Below are 21096 nucleotides of genomic sequence, written 5' to 3' on the forward strand. Positions count from 1 at the left end.
CTGTGGGTCACGTTCTCGATGTAGAATCACCTGGTAACTTCTTCGCACTTATCCTCTGCAGCGTTCCTCTGATTGACTTTCTGACCATGAGATCTGGTGGGCACCGCGTTCGTCGTCTCTCCACTGTATCATCGGTCATGAAGCCGTCTGAATATGTCCTCACCACTGAATGGCTGTGGTACTGGAGGGATGAATATGGCAGCTTGATACAGTATGGCCAATCTGTAAGTGCGCAATTAATAATGGTCGATCCTCAGGGGTGGAGCTTAACAAGGTGCAGAGTTTATGGTTATACTTGGCTCTAGAGGCTAAGTGGCCCACAAGGTCTCTCTGCTTTGCATGAAGAGACAAATATTACCAATAATACACAATAGTTTGGATATACTTATTAAAGATTTTGTGGTGGGCACCGGCAAAAATCAGAACCACCGGGAGAATGAAATATTTTCTACCGATGTTCTATTTATTTAGATTGTGAATCACATGAGCGCCACCATCTCATCCTCATATCTGGAGAACATATATCTTGCCGATGCCAATGCTGCCATTCCATTCGCTGCCGGTATACACAACTATGAGATGAGTTTCCGAGGTACGGACATGGATAATGTGGTGATAAATGGCATTTTTACCAATGTCGGCACCTGATGGGCCACAAGGTTCAGCTTTGGCTTCACTCCCCAATAATGTCCTGCACTGACATGAAGCAAACGTGGACTATCCCTATGGGATATAAGTTTCCTTTTCAACAATTGTCTAATTTCATAGATATGAAGCAGAAGAACATCATGTTCAAGACAGAGAGAGACGTGCGCAGGAGACCGAAATTTCTGAACTTTGAGGATGTGAAATTATTGAGAGGAAGGTAAACTCAGTGCATATTATAATAGATGGAAAGATTTCAGAAATTATTGAACCTTCTGAAATTCTAATACACCTGTGTGGCCAACTTTGCCTAGGAAATATCATTTGCAATTAATCAATTAGACGCGAATTGAAAGTAGACCAAAGCTTCTAATTTCCCTGAAAAGATGTGTGTAACACTCTGAGGCCTCCTAGGACTATATCCAAGCCCTTTCAAGCTCTTTAGTACAAGCATAGGGATAGTAATGTCAAAGAGGCCTCAACATAGACGCCTATGATCCAAAAATTATCCCTTTTTAGGGCAGATGACTGAAGCCACGGTGATCCAAAAATTGTCCCTTTTGGTAGAATAGCAAAAAGTTTGGTGTCTGTAAACTATAGGAGCAATTGCTTGACTTCATAATGGATAATGAATAATGGAGAAACACAAAGGGTTTATAGAGTTTGGCCTATGAAAAAGCAATGGATTATTTTTATCTAAGCAGTAATTTTTTTTTCTTTATGGCACAAACAAAAATCCCTCTACCCCGACGCGCGTTTCATTTAACTTCTTCATTCTGGATGTGTCACTTACTGGACGGCGCTGTGTCACCTTTTTATTAATAACATTTTTGATCCTTTCAGCACCAGATCAGCAGCAGCTGAATCCCCTCTGAAATTAGGAACCTCTCCTCTAAACTTAGAAACGCTCCCACTGAAATCAGGAACGTCCCCCATGAACAATGACTTCTACCCCAAGACCTGGGACCTTGAGGCCATGCCGGAGGTTGGCTGTAAGGTAATGTGTGGAATCCCTATGACGTGTGACTGGAGGACAAGGGACACGAGGGGTCACGTATCTTCTTCTATCCTCTGTAGAAAGTTCTTGTCTCTGACTTTTCCTTCGAGTTCTTAAAAATCGACAGCAACTTCTCCAAGACGGTCAGGAGGCACGAGGTGAAGAAGATATGGCGTCTCCAGAACCCATCTTTTTGGCAGGTGTTCCAGTGGTACGTCCGCTCTTCACCCTCACATCTGGCGGGGGTTAATATGGGCCCCATATAGGGAGGTAGATAAGAGCCGGAGCAGAACCAGGATGCCCCAACTCATGGTTTCTTCACAATGATGGCAGGACCTTACAGATAGAAAATGCCCCGAGTCCCTGTGATCCTATTTCTTCACTTTTATGACTTTTCTTTTGTCATTTTTTTGTTTTTAAGGCAAAAGGAACAGATGAAAAAAGTCAATCAGGGACAAGACGTGAAAGAAATGCAATTGTTTCATGGCACAGACAGTACGCACACCGATGCCATCTGTGATCAGAATTTTGATTGGCGCATCTGTGGCACCCACGGAACCGTGCTTGGACAAGGTAGGAAGCAGCATCCAAATACAGGTCCTTCTCAAAAAATTAGCATATAGTGTTAAATTTCATTATTTACCATAATGTAATGATTACAATTAAACTTTCATATATTATAGATTCATTATCCACCAACTGAAATTTGTCAGGTCTTTTATTGTTTTAATACTGATGATTTTGGCCTACAACTCCTGATAACCCAAAAAACCTGTCTCAATAAATTAGCATATCAAGAAAAGGTTCTCTAAACGACCTATTACCCTAATCTTCTGAATCAACTAATTAACTCTAAACACATGCAAAAGATACCTGAGGCTTTTAAAAACTCCCTGCCTGGTTCATTACTCAAAACCCCCATCATGGGTAAGGCTAGCGACCTGACAGATGTCAAGAAGGCCATCATTGACACCCTCAAGCAAGAGGGTAAGACCCAGAAAGAAATTTCTCAACAAATAGGCTGTTCCCAGAGTGCTGTATCAAGGCACCTCAATGGTAAGTCTGTTGGAAGGAAACTATGTGGCAGAAAACGCTGTACAACGAGAAGAGGTGACCGGACCCTGAGGAAGATTGTGGAGAAGGACCGATTCCAGACCTTGGGGAACCTGAGGAAGCAGTGGACTGAGTCTGGTGTGGAAACATCCAGAGCCACCGTGCACAGGCGTGTGCAGGAAATGGGCTACAGGTGCCGCATTCCCCAGGTAAACAGCGGCAGAAGCGCCTGACCTGGGCTACAGAGAAGCAGCACTGGACTGTTGCTAAGTGGTCCCAAGTACTTTTTTCTGATGAAAGCAAATTTTGCATGTCATTCGGAAATCAAGGTGCCAGAGTCTGGAGGAAGACTGGGGAGAAGGAAATGCCAAAATGCCTGAAGTCCAGTGTCAAGTACCCACAGTCAGTGATGGTGTGGGGTGCCATGTCAGCTGCTGGTGTTGGTCCACTGTGTTTCATCAAGGGCAGGGTCAATGCAGCTAGCTATCAGGAGATTTTGGAGCACTTCATGCTTCCATCGGCTGAAATGCTTTATGGAGATGAAGATTTCATTTTTCAGCACGACCTGGCACCTGCTCACAGTGCCAAAACCACTGGTAAATGGTTTACTGACCATGGTATTACTGTGCTCAATTGGCCTGCCAACTCTCCTGACCTGAACCCCATAGAGAATCTGTGGGATATTGTGAAGAGAAAGTTGAGAGACGCAAGACCCAACACTCTGGATGAGCTTAAGGCCGCTATTGAAGCATCCTGGGCCTCCATAACATCTCAGCAGTGTCACAGGCTGATTGCCTCCATGCCACGCCGCATTGAAGCAGTCATTTCTGCCAAAGGATTCCCGACCAAGTATTGAGTGCATAACTGAACATTATTATTTGATGGTTTTTTTGTTTGTTATTAAAAAACACTTTTATTTGATTGGACGGGTGAAATATGCTAATTTATTGAGACAGGTTTTTTGGGTTATCAGGAGTTGTAGGCCAAAATCATCAGTATTAAAACAATAAAAGACCTGACAAATTTCAGTTGGTGGATAATGAATCTATAATATATGAAAGTTTAATTGTAATCATTACATTATGGTAAATAATGAAATTTAACACTATATGCTAATTTTTTGAGAAGGACCTGTAAATGCTCCGATTGTTGGACTGTTTGTTTTCCCTTGGATGACCCTGAGCGACCTTCAAGGGTTATATCCAAGATAACAAACAGGAGATAACTTACCGGACCCCAAATGACCCCTAGAACAGAACTTTGTAGCCTATAAGCCCGGCTTTGAAGACTTCCATCTTGACTGGATCGGAGGTGCATCGATTACTCCAGTCATGTGGATCTCTGTAGACCCCAGGTCCTGGGTTCCAGAACTTCATTCTATGGATCACTTGGGGTCACAATTGACTAGTTTTTTTTAACAGAGACATTGAATAGGTACTCTCATCAGGTTTTATCAGTGCAGAGGAGACTTCTGGTTACTGTGGTTCCATCTGTGGCACAAGTAATGTACAAGTTGTCAAGTTGTGGCTCTCCAGCCTTGTACAACCGCAACTTCCAGCATGTCCTGACAGCCTCGGCTTTCAATCATGTGTGATTTATTACTGACGCCATCACTCAGGAGTTTCTCGTAACCTGTAGTCGTTCTCCTCATAGGAAGCTACTTTGCCCGAGACGCCTCGTACTCCCATATCTACTCCACACCAACGTCTAGCGGGACACAGGCGATGTTCATAGCTCGGGTGCTGGTGGGAGACTACGTAACGGGAAACCCCCAAATGAAGCGCCCACCACTGAGACCCGGCAGCTCGCGGTACTATGACTCCTGTGTGGACAACATCATCAGCCCCTCCATCTTTGTGGTGTTCGAGAAGCATCAGATCTACCCGGAATATCTCCTGGAATATGAGGAAGAGCAGGAAAATTACTAAAATGCTAAATAAACAACTGGTGATGAGATTACATCACTCCAGAATAGGAGGTTAACTTCACCCAGTCGGCCTCTGCCTCGTTAATGACCGGGCGGATTTTTACAATTCTGACCACTGTCATTTCATGAGGTCATAACATTGGATTGCTTTAACAGATCCCAGTGATTTTGAGATTGTTTTTTCGTGCCATATTGTACTTCATGATAGTGCTAAAAATTTATTTTGGTATGATTTGCGTTTATTTGTGAAAAAAAAACAGAAATTTGGTGAAAATTTGAAAAATGTAGCAATTTTCCAAATTTGAATTTTCATGCCTTTAAAGCACAGAGATATGTCACACTAAATACTTAATAAGTAACTGTAGTGAAATATGTATAGGTATGAATGTATGTCTAGCAGTAATTTAACATTTTAACATCTGTCCGGAGACTGCAGGTCTCACAGCATATGTTATCCTGAGAAAGCAGTCTCCTGTATCCAATCTCGCCAGGGGGTCTGGCTAAGAACCCGGAAGGGGAAACATTTCACACCTTCTGGCCCTTTTGAAGAGAGATGTCAATTACAGCCTGACACTACCTATCTATGAGAAACGTTACACAAGGAGTTTCAGAGGAAATAATATATTCATTGGTAAAGTGGCCATGGTCCAGTCACAAACTAGCAATTATAATATTAACCTGAGAGCCTGGTCTAGAAATTTGACCTCCAGGTTGACTCTATAAATTAGGCCTACACACAAAGAAAGATGTTCACATGTGAGGGCAGCCTGGAAGCGGACGTGATCCATTCCATATTTCTCCCTCCCTCAGGGACAGAGAATCAGAATGCAAAGTTTGATATTTCTGTAAGTTTTCTCGATTTGATTTAGTAATTGTTTTTGCATATTTGTATGTCACTCTTTATTCCCATATTTTTATACCTTTTTTTATTGTAAGCACTGTACCTTTTCTATTAAAGCTTAGAACTTTAATAAGTCTGAACCTTGTATACTCTAAAGAATCCATAGCCTTAAAGTGTGTGAGCCTTATGATTGGCAGACAGTAGTAGTAATATTTCCGGGACTCATCGCCCGTGTGTTCAATGAGTGGTGGCAGCGTGTATGAGCGGGTGTGTGGACTGTGTCAGGGTGTAATTTATGCTCCCATTACAGCATAGGACAGAGGTTGAATGCCGGACTGAGAGAGGGGAGATAGATTAACCCTTGCAGCAGGCGCAACCCCAATCATGTACTGAGAAGTGGGTACATGACCGTTACATTTCCCACATGTCTACTTTACATCAGCACAATTTTGGAACCACAATTTATTTTTGTTAGGAAGTTATAAGGGTTAAAAGTTGACCAGCGATTTCTCATTTTTTTTTAACAAAATTTATAAAACCATTTTTTTTAGGGACCACCTCACATTTGAAGTCACTTTGAGGGGTCTATGTGATAGAAAATGCCCAAAAGTGACACCATTCTAAAAACTGCACCCCTCAAGGTGCGCAAAACCACATTGAAGAAGTTTATTAACCCTTTAGGTGCTTCACAGGAATTTTTTGGGAAAAAAATAACATTTAACTTTTTTTTTCACAAAAAATTGACTTGTGATCCAAATTTTTTTATTTTGACAAGGGTAACAGGAGAAATGACACAACAAATTTTGGGGTCCATTTTTTCTGAGTACGCCAATACCCCATATGAGGGCGAAAACCACTGTTTAGCCACATGGCAGAGCTCGGAAGGGAAGGAGCGACATTTGACGTTTTGAATGCAAAATTTGCTGGAACAATTGGCGGACGCCATGTCACCTTTGGAGAGCTCCTGATGTGCCTAAATGGTGAAAATACCCCACACGCGACACCAATTTGGAAACTAGACCCCTCAGTGAACTTATCTAGACGTGTGGTGAGCACAATGAACCCTCAGGTGCTTCACAGAAGTTTATAACATTGAGGTAAAAAAAATAAAAATTTTCCCCACAAATTTGTTTTTAGCCCAAAATGTTGCATTTTCATAAGGGTAACAGTAGAAATTGCACCTTACAATTTGTTGTTCAATTTCTCTTGAGTGTGCCAACACCCCATATGAGGGGGAAAACTACTGTTTTGGTGCACGGCAGGGCTCGGAAGGGAAGGAGCGTCATTTGACTTTTTGAATATAACATTTCCTGGAATCATCAGCGGACGTCATGTCCCATTTGGAGAGCCCTTGATATGCTTAAACAGTGGAAACGCCCCACATGTGACCCCATTTTGGAAACTTTATGGCAGTAACGCTGTGTAATACATTTCCCACGCAGCGGTGCTGTAAGTGGCAGCACAGAGCCGACCAGCTGATACACTGCGGGGGCTATTTTCTCCTGTCAGTGTATCGCCGGTCGGGTAGAGCGGTCGCATCTCCCGATATGACTGTTCCACACGTGAGATCGCCGAGGGACAATTTGGATTACCTTGGACTACGGCGGACAGGGAGTATGTGTTGGTTTATTATTTTATGTTATTTCTAGGAGACGAGGACGTCGGGGATTTGAAATTCAGTGAGTATAATGGGTTTTTATTTCTATGTATATATTATGTGTCAATATGTATGTAATATGTGAATAATGAATATGTATGTAATTTTACTTTTTCTTTTTAAAGTGAGCACAGGCGCCGGCAGATGATACTACTCTCCCATCAGCAGCACCTGCTGTCACTTATCAGACATAGGCCGATGGGAGCAGTAGTCTCATCGGGCCAAGCCTGCTTCACCGCTGACATCTGCCAGCATAATCCCGCAGCGCTCTGACCGACAGTATCGGCGGTATCGTTACCGCACACAGACACACACAAGTTCAAGTAATGGAAAGATTATTCTGTAAAATCAATGAAGATGCCAAACAATCAGTGATGAGCCGATTATCTGAACTTTGATTCAGATTCAATTTGTTAAAAAAAATAAATGCAAAGTAAATAAATTCACCACGAATCGTAAAACGTCCAATTACCCTGAAAAATGTACGTAACACTCTGAGGTCCCCACGCACCAGCTCCCGTCGGCCCACTATGAGGCGATCACAGGGAGCCAATGGGTGTTGTCCCTGCAGCCGGTGGGACTGCTGAAAGCCCCTTGTCTGCCATCGTGGTCCTCACCGATTTTACTATATATTGGAATAATGGGGAATTGTAGTATAAAGTACAAGCAACTGAAGATTCAGTTCCTCAATGGGCACACTAAAGTTAAAAAAAAAAAAGGTATTTAAAAATATATATTTGATAGAACTTGCCTTTTTCCTTCAAAGAAATGTAAAAATTGTTCAGAATATATTTTGACAGGTCATCAATATTATCAGGGTTGTCACCCCCTAGATTACTTTTCAAAAATTGGAATATGTTTTTCATCACATGCAGGCTACCTATATTTTATAAGTGATCCAAAAATTATCCCTTTTTGCGGGCAGATGCATGCATGGGTGGGGTTTATACACAGGCAGTGGAAATGGAATATATAGTAGCATTTCCAAACATTTGTCATGGAACAATAAGCTCTTGATATTCCTCCAAAAAATATAAGTCTTGGGTAAATAAAGTAGCAATGGCTTTTTCAGAAACGGTCCAAAAATTATTTTATTAGGGAGAGAAAAAAAACAGGTGTACGGCACGGTTTTCAAAATAATTTTTTTTTTCTCAACTAGGATTGAAAAATTATCCCTTTTTTGGGGTCTGCAACTGGTTTGCTAATCACAAAATGATTATGGAACTGGAAATAATTTTTTCAAGCTGCCTAAAAATTATCCCCTTCTTTAGGGAGACAAAACAGGTGTACTGTTTTCAAAATGAAGAAACTATGACTTGTTGTGGCCAAGCTGGTCCAAAAATTGACCTAAAAATGCTACAGTATAGCTGGCATCATGGACAGTGAGTAGATGCCGGGCAGAGTGGGGACTACTGGCACTAGTGGCTGCAGACAGTCAACAGTCAGGTAGGCAGATGGTGTGTCCGGTGTAATCGTAGCCTCAGCAGACAGTGCGTGAAAGTCAGTACTGATCCATACCTGGCTGAGCAAGCACAAGCTCCTCCCTTCTGACTCATTTACATTGCAGGAGTCCGTTGTGTAATAAACAGATAAAAAATTTTATTTTACATGACAATTATACATTTCTTAACCCTTGTATTGACCTGATCCACAGGTCTCATCCACTCATTCACACACTCATAAATTGTTCTATGTCCCTTTAAGAGACCGCTATGCACTGTAAACATGATTCCTCCAGACTAGGGTTGAGCGACCTTAACTTTTATAGGATCGGGTCGGGTTTCACGAAACCCGACTTTCTCAAAAGTCGGGTCGAGTGAAATTGGCCGATCCTATAAAAAAGTCGGGGTCGGGGTCGGCCGAAACCCAATGCACTGCAATGGGATACTGTCGTTCCCAGGGTCTGAAGGAGAGGAAACTCTCCTTCAGGCCCTGGGATCCATATTTAAGTGTAAAATAAAGAATTAAAATAAAAAATATTGATATACTCACCTGTCCGGCGGCCCCTGCAACTTACCGAGGGAACCGGCGGCCTGCTTTGGTTAAAATGAGCGCGTCCAGGGCCTTCCGTGACGTCACGGCTTTGTGATTGGTCGCGACGGCCCATGTGACCGCAACGCGACCAATCACAAGCCGCGGACGTCATTCTCAGGTCCTAAATTCCTAGAATTTAGAATTGTAGGAATTTAGGATCTGAGAATGACGTCCGCGGCTTGTGATTGGTCGCGTGGCGGTCACATGGGCCGTCGCGACCAATCACAAAGCCGTGACGTCATCTTAAGGTCCTTCACGCGCTGATTCTTAGGAAGGAAGGCTGCCGGAAAGAAGCAGGGCGCGTCCGAGGGTGAGTATATTCCTATTAGGTATATACTCACCCTCGGCTTCTTTCCGGCAGCCTTCCTTCCTAAGAATCAGCGCGTGAAGGACCTTAAGATGACGTCACGGCTTTGTGATTGGTCGCGACGGCCCATGTGACCGCCACGCGACCAATCACAAGCCGTGACGTCACCGCAGGTTATTCACATGCTCATTCTTAGGAAGGAAGGCTGCCGGTTAGTACCAGGACGCGTCCAAGGGTGAGTATATCAATATTTTTTATTTTGATTCTTTATTTTACACTTAAATGTGGATTCCGTTACAGATTTCTGATATTGCAAACATATCGGAACTCGGTATCGGAATTCCGATCCCAGATTCAGAAGATCGCCGACCTCATGGCCGACCCCACACAGGGGTCGGGTCGGGTTTCATGAAACCCGACTTTGCCAAAAGTCGGCGACTTCTGAAAATGGCCGACCCGTTTCGCTCAACCCTACTCCAGACCAGCTGCTGGTCGGTCACCGGGGGTCCGTCCTTTACCCCGTGCCCATTTTGTCAAGGCTCAAAACGCTGTTTCCCTTAAAAATAAATATAACGTCCTGAGGGTGAGATGGCGAGATCACAGGATTGGCGAGGCGTCCGACTCCGCACCCTACTCCTCCTCCGCACCCTATTCCTCCTCTTCCTCCTCCTGGGCCTCAGGAGTCTCCATGGCTCTTTCCTAAAAGACATAATGTGAGAAGTCGGCTCATTACTCCCTTCACAGCTGCAGTCAGTGGCTGCAGCTCACATGCATTGTCTGCTGGGGTCTGTGGTGGTCTGAGACCACCTCCTGCTCTGCCTCCCCAATACTTTACACTGCAGCCCTGCTCCATTAGGGCATAGCTATGATCCCTTCCTGTTTCATCACTGCCCAGACTCCCCGGCCAAGGAGAGCGCCCCCCGTGGCTCTGCCGCCATCTTACCCATCCTCCATGGTCCTTGATCCACTGGCTGTAATTTTCCTTGAGATATCGGGCTCCAAACCCAAACATCTTGTTCATGGGATGGCTACCGATGGCGGTGATCTTGGTGGTGGCGTGGACGCACAGCGCTATCTTACTGCTCTGCGGCACGTCCTCCGCTTCTGAGGCGGGAACCATCTGCCCCACGTACGTCTCCGTAAGTCTCTGAAAGAAGTCGTACGACCAAAAGTTCCGGAGTCTCTGCAGAAGGTTCTGCTCCTGGATGATCTGAGGAAGAAGGAACCAGAGATTGTGGGGTCTGGAATATACATGGAAATTATATTGTAACAGCGCCCCCTGCAGGCAGCCCGATGTCACTGCACCTCTATTATATAACAGCGCCCCCTGCAGGCAGCCCGATGTCACTGCACCTCCTCTATTATATAACAGCGCCCCCTGCAGGCAGCCCGATGTCACTGCACCTCCTCTATTATATAACAGCGCCCCCTGCAGGCAGCCTGATGTCACTGCACCTCTATTATATAACAGCGTCCCTGCAGGCAGCCTGATGTCACTGCACCTCTATTATATAACAGCGCCCCCTGCAGGCAGCCTGATGTCACTGCACCTCTATTATATAACAGCTCCCCCTGCAGGCAGCCTGATGTCACTGCACCTCTATTATATAACAGCGCCCCTGCAGGCAGCCTGATGACACTGCACCTCTATTATATAACAGCTCCCCCTGCAGGCAGCCTGATGTCACTGCACCTCTATTATATAACAGCTCCCCCTGCAGGCAGCCTGATGTCACTGCACCTCTATTATATAACAGCGCCCCTGCAGGCAGCCTGATGTCACTGCACCTCTATTATATAACAGCTCCCCCTGCAGGCAGCCTGATGTCACTGCACCTCTATTATATAACAGCGCCTCCTGCAGGCAGCCTGATGTCACTGCACCTCTATTATATAACAGCTCCCCCTGCAGGCAGCCTGATGTCACTGCACCTTCTCTAGTATACAACAGCGCCCCCTGCAGGAAGCCTGATGTCACTGCACCTCCTCTATTATATAACAGCGCCCCCTGCAGGCAGCCTGATGTCACTGCACCTCCTCTATTATATAACAGCGCCCCCTGCAGGAAGCCTGATGTCACTGCACCTCCTCTATTATATAACAGCTCCCCCTGCAGGCAGCCTGATGTCACTGCTCCTCCTCTATTATATAACAGCGCCCCCTGCAGGCAGCCTGATGTCACTGCTCTTCCTCTATTATATAACAGCGCCCCCTGCAGGCTGCGCTACGTCACTGCACCTCCTCTATTATATAACAGGCCCCCCTGCAGGCAGCCTGATGTCCCTGCACCTCCTCTATTATATAACAGTGCCCCTGCGGGCAGCCTGATGTCACTGCACCTCCTCTATTATATAACAGCGCCCCCTGCAGGCAGCCTGATGTCACTGCACCTCCTCTATTATATAACAGCGCCCCTGCGGGCAGCCTGATGTCACTGCACCTCCTCTATTATATAACAGCGCCCCCTGCAGGCAGCCTGATGTCACTGCACCTCCTCTATTATATAACAGCGCCCCCTGCAGGCAGCCTGGTGTCACTGCACCTCCTCTATTATATAACAGCGCCCCCTGCAGGCAGCCTGATGTCACTGCACCTCCTCTATTATATAACAGCTCCCCCTGCAGGCAGCGCTACGTCACTGCACCTCCTCTATTATATAACAGCGCCCCCTGCAGGCAGCCTGATGTCACTGCACCTCCTCTATTATATAACAGTGCCCCCTGCAGGCAGCCTGATGTCACTGCTCCTCCTCTATTATATAACAGCGCCCCCTGCAGGCAGCGCTACGTCACTGCACCTCCTCTATTATATAACAGCGCCCCCTGCAGGCAGCCTGATGTCACTGCACCACCTCTATTATATAACAGCGCCCCCTGCAGGCAGCCCGATGTCACTGCACCTCCTCTATTATATAACAGCGCCCCCTGCAGGCAGCCTGATGTCACTGCACCTCCTCTATTATATAACAGCTCCCCCTGCAGGCAGCCTGATGTCACTGCACCTCCTCTATTATATAACAGCGCCCCCTGCAGGCAGCCTGATGTCACTGCACCTCCTCTATTATATAACAGCGCCCCTGCAGGCAGCCTGATGTCACTGCACCTCCTCTATTATATAACAGCGCCCCCTGCAGGCAGCCTGATGTCACTGCACCTCCTCTATTATATAACAGCGCCCCCTGCAGGCAGCCTGATGTCACTGCACCTCTATTATATAACAGCTCCCCCTGCAGGCAGCCTGATGTCACTGCACCTCCTCTATTATATAACAGCGCCCCCTGCAGGCAGCCTGATGTCACTGCACCTCCTCTATTATATAACAGCGCCCCTGCAGGCAGCCTGATGTCACTGCACCTCCTCTATTATATAACAACTCCCCCTGCAGGCAGCCTGATGTCACTGCACCTCCTCTATTATATAACCGCCCCCTGCAGGCAGCCTGATGTCACTGCACCTCCTCTATTATATAACAGCTCCCCCTGCAGGCAGCCTGATGTCACTGCACCTCTATTATATAACAGCGCCCCCTGCAGGCAGCCTGATGTCACTGCACCTCCTCTATTATATAACAGCGCCCCCTGCAGGCAGCCTGATGTCACTGCACCTCCTCTATTATATAACAGCGCCCCCTGCAGGCAGCCTGATGTCACTGCACCTCCTCTATTATATAACAGTGCCCCCTGCAGGCAGCCTGATGTCACTGCACCTCCTCTATTATATAACAGCGCCCCCTGCAGGCAGCCTGATGTCACTGCACCTCCTCTATTATAACAGCTCCCCCTGCAGGCAGCCTGATGTCACTGCACCTCTATTATATAACAGCGCCCCCTACAGGCAGCCTGATGTCACTGCACCTCCTCTATTATATAACAGCGCCCCCTGCAGGCAGCCTGATGTCACTGCACCTCCTCTATTATATAACAGCGCCCCCTGCAGGCAGCCTGATGTCACTGCACCTCTATTATATAACAGCTCCCCCTGCAGGCAGCCTGATGTCACTGCACCTCCTCTATTATATAACAGCGCCCCCTGCAGGCAGCCTGATGTCACTGCACCTCCTCTATTATATAACAGCGCCCCTGCAGGCAGCCTGATGTCACTGCACCTCCTCTATTATATAACAACTCCCCCTGCAGGCAGCCTGATGTCACTGCACCTCCTCTATTATATAACCGCCCCCTGCAGGCAGCCTGATGTCACTGCACCTCCTCTATTATATAACAGCTCCCCCTGCAGGCAGCCTGATGTCACTGCACCTCTATTATATAACAGCGCCCCCTGCAGGCAGCCTGATGTCACTGCACCTCCTCTATTATATAACAGCGCCCCCTGCAGGCAGCCTGATGTCACTGCACCTCCTCTATTATATAACAGCGCCCCCTGCAGGCAGCCTGATGTCACTGCTCCTCCTCTATTATATAACAGCTCCCCCTGCAGGCAGCCCGATGTCACTGCACCTCCTCTATTATATAACAGCGCCCCCTGCAGGCAGCCCGATGTCACTGCACCTCCTCTATTATATAACAGCGCCCACTGCAGGCAGCCTGATGTCACTGCACCTCCTCTATTATATAACAGCGCCCCCTGCAGGCAGCCTGATGTCACTGCACCTCCTCTATTATATAACAGCGCCCCCTGCAGGCAGCCTGATGTCACTGCACCTCCTCTATTATATAACAGCGCCCCCTGCAGGCAGCCTGATGTCACTGCACCTCTATTATATAACAGCGCCCCCTACAGGCAGCCTGATGTCACTGCACCTCCTCTATTATATAACAGCGCCCCCTGCAGGCAGCCTGATGTCACTGCACCTCCTCTATTATATAACAGCTCCCCCTGCAGGCAGCCTGATGTCACTGCACCTCTATTATATAACAGCGCCCCCTGCAGGCAGCCTGATGTCACTGCACCTCCTCTATTATATAACAGCGCCCCCTGCAGGCAGCCTGATGTCACTGCACCTCTATTATATAACAGCGCCCCCTGCAGGCAGCCTGATGTCACTGCACCTCCTCTATTATATAACAGCGCCCCCTGCAGGCAGCCTGATGTCACTGCACCTCTATTATATAACAGCGCCCCCTGCAGGCAGCCCGATGTCACTGCACCTCCTCTATTATATAACAGCTCCCCCTGCAGGCAGCCTGATGTCACTGCACCTCCTCTATTATATAACAGCGCCCCCTGCAGGCAGCCTGATGTCACTGCACCTCCTCTATTATATAACAGCTCCCCCTGCAGGCAGCCTGATGTCACTGCACCTCCTCTATTATATAACAGCTCCCCCTGCAGGCAGCCTGATGTCACTGCACCTCTATTATATAACAGCGCCCCCTACAGGCAGCCTGATGTCACTGCACCTCCTCTATTATATAACGGCGCCCCCTGCAGGCAGCCAGAGGTTACTGCTCCCATAATTTACAGCAGATAAGAGTATTTCCTTGCGGCTTCTATATTCCCCATATGGCATCCATGTCATTCGTTGTAGTATATATCATATCACAGTAATCACCTCGGCATTTATCTTGTCGCCTTCTGCTCTTAGAAAAGCAACAATATCTTCAATTAAATTTTCTTCACCTGGAAAAGAAAAGCAGAAATTCCAATCATCAGCCCCAGGGTTGTGGTCCAGGATCAGGATGTTCACCTTTTCATCGATTCTACAGTTCATTTATATAGATATAGCAGAGCTGAATGTAAATAATGAAAACAAAAAACATTTGCAGGGAAAGAGCAGCTAACATCAGTTGTAGCAAAGCAGAGCTTGTCATCTCACCCAGACCCCCCAAACAGCAGCCTCCATCACACCCAGACCCCCCCCCCCAAACAGCAGCCTCCATCTCACCCAGACCCCCCCAAACAGCAGCCTCCACCTCACCCAGATCCCCCCAAACAGCCTCCTTCTCACCCAGACCCCCCCAACAGCAGCCACCATCTCACCCTGCCCCCCCCCAAACAGCAGCCTCCATCTCACCCAGACCCCCCCAAACAGCAGCCTCCATCTCACCCAGATCCCCCCAAACAGCCTCCTTCTCACCCAGACCCCCCCCAACAGCAGCCACCATCTCACCCTGCCCCCCCCCCCAAACAGCAGCCTCCATCTCACCCAGACCCCCCCAAACAGCAGCCTCCATCTCACCCAGATCCCCCCAAACAGCCTCCTTCTCACCCAGACCCCCCCCAACAGCAGCCACCATCTCACCCTGCCCCCCCCAAACAGCAGCCATCTCACCCAGACCCCCCAAACAGCAGCCTCCATCTCACCCAGACCCCCCAACAGCAGCCTCCATCTCACCCAGACCCCCCAACAGCAGCCTCCATCTCACCCTGGCCCCCCCAAACAGCAGTCTCTCTCACCCAGACCCCCCCCCCCCCCCCAAACAGCAGCCTCCATCTCACCCAGTCCCTCGCCAAACAATGTCTGGAGTCCAGAACGAGCGGGTGGCAGAACAGAAGAGGAGTTGTGCTAAGGAGGGAGGGTGTCTGCATCACTGTGCCCGATCCCCCCTGTATCTACCTGCTGAACCGTTTACTGTTTAGTAAAAGTTTGACTGTTTTGACAAATAACTTTGCGCCCCCTGCAATGTGTGCACCGGCTCCTGAGGATGGCGGCCTGGAGGCAGTGGAGGCCTGCGGCCTACAAGTGAGTATGAAGCTCCCCACTGGGACACCAATTGTCTGAAAAGTGCCAGAACAAATTGGGACAGCCGCTCCAACTGGGATCCGGGAGGCAGTCCCCACATCCTCCTGATGAAGGAGAAGAAAATGCAGACATAGAGGATTCTGCTTTGTAAGGCCGAGTTGTGCCCGTTGCACCCAACAAGAGGTCAGAAGTTCCTAAAGTGTGCCAGAGACCCCCTTGTGCAGGACATGACACACGATGTCAGGATCTCCAGGTTGGTGAGACCAGTGTCATGCAGACCCATGAACAAACTGGACTATAACTGTCGGGCAACTGTTAATGTGAGAGCCTATGGGCCATTGTTTTTAATTGACTCGGATGGACATGGGTGTGCAGCTCTAACTGGGAGGACCGCTTGCTTAAAGTTTTGTGCAGGAGATGGACATGGTTTGCGCCCAAGGACTGTTGGGGGGTTGTTAACTTGGTGTATGGGCCCAGGAACTTGTGCTGTTTGATTTTGGGTACGTGCACTCACTAGCAATGGACACTCTATACCCCAGAAGAAAGGAGACTAACGGGTTAAATGTTTTATGTGATTGTTACTTAATGACTGTTGTCTTACAGATCCCAGATGGTCGAGGGCAACCATGTTTAAAGAGGGGAAGAATGTAGGGATGTGGATTGTCTTGCCTGGTTCCTGCCCCTGAAGACAACAGATGTGCTGTTTGAATACGGTTGTGCGTTTTTTTATGTGAAAGAAATGTGTGTCTAATGTAATGTATTACCATGACGTACAGTATAAGATGTTAATGTGAATATAGCATAGGGATAAGCATAGAATATAGAATGAGTTATCATGTATATAGGGCACTAGTGCTGATAAGAAGGGGGGGCTCTTCCTGGTTAGGGGGAGTTCAGTGTCAGCCAATGAAGTGTGGAGTGAGTTCAGGTTTATTTGCGGTGGGCTGCTAGGGGCAGCATGGACCAAATGTTCAGGGCAGTGGGCGAACAAATGGAGATCCCTTATGGACATTCCAACAATGTCTGGAGTCTAGGGCTTGGGCCAGGCACCATGCAGCAGGACTGGTCTTCTGACATCATGAAGTTGTGGACATGGAGTTACATGAGGGACAGGTGGCCGGTCACAGGTGCACTGCCGGAGTGGACGACCAATGCCTGAGGCTGATGGAGTCATTGGGCTTGTGGGTAGACGAGGATGAACATGTGGCAGAACAGAAGAGGAGTTGTGCTAAGGAGGAAGGTAGTTTGCATCACTGTGCCCCATCCCACCGGTGCCCACCTGATCAACTTGGACTGTTTAGTAAAAGTTTGATCGCACAAAGAACCTAGTGTCCCCTGCAAAGTGCGGTGGCTCCTGAGGACGGAGGCCTGGACACAGTGGAGGCCTGCGGTCTACGAGTGAGTGAAATGCACCCCACACCCTACAGAACACTTGGACACCCCTGCTCTTAAAAGTGCCAGAGCGCAACCAGACAGCAGTTCAGCTGCGACTACCGCTCAGCAGCACTTTACACTGCAGAGCTCCATGTAGCGCTGTGGACATTATTTTACCAATAGAGAAAGATTGGTCCACCAGCAGCGGACAACCATAGGGTCTAGTGTGTGCTGTACAAATGGATGACCTGACTGCCATCTGCGCTAGTCAGAGGTTAGTGACTGCCCTCGTCCAGACAAAATTGGCAAAGATGAACTGCAGAAACATTTCAGTTCTTCGGAGGTCGGCTCCCATCTTTCTCCACCTCAGACATCCTGAGCTAGTCTGGTTCTAGAAGGAAGGATCGGCCCTGGAGTCCTGGGAGGAACATCTGTCCATCGAGGACAGAACTAGTCCTCTGTAGCAGCTCTGCCCGCGCTCGGGGACACGGCACAGACATGGCCCCTCTTCTCACCACGACTGTGCTTGAGGCTCCAGGATGTCCATGTTTAATAAGCCATGTGCGGGTGGAAGATCGGCCCTGCTACAAACCACTTTTTGTGACAGTGTTTGCGGGACTCTGGGTTAGTAGAGACTCTGGGACGGTCAGGTCTTGATTTTTCCTCTGTCCCCCATGTTGGGGGTTCGGCTTGGACAAAAGGGACAATGACACCTACAAATAAGGCTACGTTCACATTAGCGTTGTGCGACGCAGCGTCGCCGCATGCGTCATGCACCCCTATATTTAACATGGGGGCGCATGGACATGCGTTGCATTTGCGTTTTGTGACGCATGCGTCGCTGCGGCGCACGCGTCAGGGCGCAGAGGACGCAGCAAGTTGCATTTTTTGTGCGTCCAAAATCAAGCAAAAAAAGGACGCATGCGTCACAAAACGCTGCATTGTGCATGCGTTCACATTTGCGTTGTGCGTTGCGTCGCCGACGCTGCGGCGCACAACGCAAATGTGAACATAGCCTAAACGACTCCCTGGTTCCACGGGGATGATATCCGCTTTATGAAGGAAATTCAAGGAGAGGAACAGAAGCCCAAGATGACCCACAAGTTCATCAGAGCCAAGGACATGACGGAGCCTATTCCAACACTGCAGAGACTGTATGGACCAACGCCACTTCTGTCAGGCCGACCACTGGGCACAAGGACTTGTTATGGATGGCTATTCAGTGGGGTCTGCCCCTCCAGTCTACGCTGTACACCAGTGCCAAGCTCCAGCCTCACTGCACCAGTCACACCACTCCACATCTATCCACACCAGTCACCCCACCCCACCGCACCAGTCACATTGCTGCTCACCACCAGCCATACCGCTCCTCACCAGTCCACCTCCATCTGCGCCAGTCACACCACTGGGCACCAGTCAAATCTATCTGGACAAGTCACATCACTCTCCACCAATCTATCTCCATCCGCGCCAGTCACACCGCTCTCCACCAATCTATCTCCATCCGCACCAGTCACATCACTCTCCACCAGTCTACCTCCATCCGCACCAGTCACACCATGCCAAACCACCAGTTCTACCACTTTGCACCAGTAACACCCACTGATTGCTTCGCCTCTTACCGTCTCCATCATGCTGAACGCTGGACATCCGCCGGATCGTCCTGAACTCTACACGCTCGCGGTCTTGCTTTTCCAGGGCCTTCACAATGGCGCTCATGCTCCGGACGACTCCTCTCACCCGCACGTCATCAGTATCGTCTGCAAGGTAGAAATACAATTAATGTTCTAGATCTCTGGATGAAACTTCTGCTGAAGAGTGGAGGTTACGGGTCTTTGGGGGGCGTCGGTGGGCTGTCATGTGGACGTCCCTAGGAGTAACACGCAGAGCACTGACAGACATGTCCAGACTCCGATAACCATCGGCGGTTTCCATTATGGCCGCCGGCGCTATCGACTTCCAATCCTCAGATACGGTTAGAAGGGCAGAAACCAGTGAAACCTCTGCAGATGCAGAGGAGGCGTCCCCTGTATGGGTGCTTCTGCCTGGATGATCGGGCCCCTCAGCACTGGGGCCCCGTCACTATAAGGGCATGTGCACACGCTGCGGATTTGACGCTGCGGATCAGCAGCAGTTTTCCCCAAGTTTACAGTACCATGTAAACCTATGGGAAAAAAAAAAAAACGCTGTGCACATGCTGCGGAAAAATCCGCGCGGAAACGCAGCGTATTATTTTCCGCAGCATGTCAATTCTTTGTGCGGATTCCGCAGCGGTTTTCAACCTGCACCAATAGGAAAGTGTAGTTGAAAAAACGCAGAGGAATCCGCAGAAGAAACCGCGAGAAAATCCGCAGTGAAAACCGCAGTGGTTTTGCACTGCGGATTTTCCAAATCCGCAACGTGTGCACATACCCTAACAAGTAAGCCTTTATCCTGATCTGTATATAGCAACATTTTACCAACCGAGTGATCGGGGAGCGAGCTTCTGCTTGTCCCTTTGCGGCTGCAAACATTTCGGGGTGAAGATCCGGCGGAGACTTTTCTTCTTCTTCTTCTTCTCTTTCTTCGGAGACGCAGAAGAACCTGCAGTAACTGCGCGTCCTTCCCCATTAGAGGAGACATTTCTGTTCAGCGCAGAATTTGTTCTCAACAGATCTTGGTAATTACTTCTAGACATATTACGCTGTGCGTAGACCATGAACATCCGGAACTCAACAGCGTCCTCATCCTGGAGGGAAACCTCGTCCAAAGCGTCATCTGCTACCGAGACCATGGCTGCCGAGAGACCAAGAAAGACAGGAAGATAGAGAGCAGTTATAGTTACATTTATATACATAGGGGCAGTATTATAGTAGTTATATTCTTGTACATAGGGGCAGTAGTATAGTAGTTATATTCTTGTACATAGGGGCAGTAGTATAGTAGTTATATTCTTGTACATAGGGGCAGTATTATAGTAGTTATATTCTTGTACATAGGGGCAGTATTATAGTAGTTATATTCTTGTACATAGGGGCAGTATTATAGTAGATATATTCTGTACATAGGAGCAGTATTATAGTAGTTATATTCTTGTACATAGGAGCAGTATTATAGTAGTTATATTCATGTACATAGGAGCAGTATTATAGTAGTTATATTCTTGTACATAGGGGCAGTATTATAGTAGTTATATTCTTGTACATAGGGGAAGTATTATAGTAGTAATATTCTTGTACATAGGGGCAGTATTATAGTAGTTATATTCTTGTACATAGGAGCAGTATTATAGTAGTTATATTCTTGTACATAGGGGCAGTAGTATAGTAGTTATATTCTTGTACATAGGGGCAGTAGTATAGTAGTTATATTCTTGTACATAGGGGCAGGATTATAGTAGTTATATTCTTGTACATAGGGGCAGTATTATAATAGTTATATTCTTGTACATAGGAGCAGTATTATAGTAGTTATATTCTTGTACATAGGAGCAGTATTATAGTAGTTATATTCTTGTACATAGGAGCAGTATTATAGTAGTTATATTCTTGTACATAGGGGCAGTATTATAGTAGTTATATTCTTGTACATAGGGGCAGTATTATAGTAGTTATATTCTTGTACATAGGAGCAGTATTAT

At 47.6% G+C, this 21096-nt stretch overlaps 2 protein-coding genes across 4 annotated transcripts in view; one reads left to right on the top strand and one right to left on the bottom strand.

The window, feature by feature from the left end:
* LOC143777113 (zinc finger CCCH-type antiviral protein 1-like) overlaps positions 1-5683 on the top strand; it is a 29266-nt gene extending 23583 nt beyond the window's left edge. For all 3 annotated transcript variants that reach the window (XM_077267149.1, XM_077267150.1, XM_077267151.1), the window contains exons 7-13: positions 62-224; positions 472-592; positions 769-865; positions 1489-1642; positions 1723-1853; positions 2064-2215; positions 4349-5683. In XM_077267149.1, the coding sequence (XP_077123264.1) occupies positions 62-224; positions 472-592; positions 769-865; positions 1489-1642; positions 1723-1853; positions 2064-2215; positions 4349-4623 (1093 nt within the window). In that variant the 3' untranslated portion in view covers positions 4624-5683. The remainder of the gene's footprint in view (positions 1-61; positions 225-471; positions 593-768; positions 866-1488; positions 1643-1722; positions 1854-2063; positions 2216-4348) is intronic.
* A 3885-nt stretch (positions 5684-9568) lies between these two features.
* The window catches only part of BCL2L14 (BCL2 like 14), a 36908-nt gene continuing 25380 nt past the window's right edge, over positions 9569-21096 (bottom strand). Inside the window, exons 2-6 of the mRNA XM_077267164.1 lie at positions 19941-20252; positions 19100-19237; positions 14973-15040; positions 10405-10671; positions 9569-10160 (exon numbers count right to left, since the gene is read on the bottom strand). Of these exons, the coding sequence (XP_077123279.1) occupies positions 10110-10160; positions 10405-10671; positions 14973-15040; positions 19100-19237; positions 19941-20250 (834 nt within the window). The 5' untranslated portion in view covers positions 20251-20252 and the 3' untranslated portion in view covers positions 9569-10109. The remainder of the gene's footprint in view (positions 10161-10404; positions 10672-14972; positions 15041-19099; positions 19238-19940; positions 20253-21096) is intronic.

Source organism: Ranitomeya variabilis, chromosome 5 (assembly GCF_051348905.1).
Source record: "Ranitomeya variabilis isolate aRanVar5 chromosome 5, aRanVar5.hap1, whole genome shotgun sequence".
NCBI lineage: Eukaryota > Metazoa > Chordata > Amphibia > Anura > Dendrobatidae > Ranitomeya > Ranitomeya variabilis.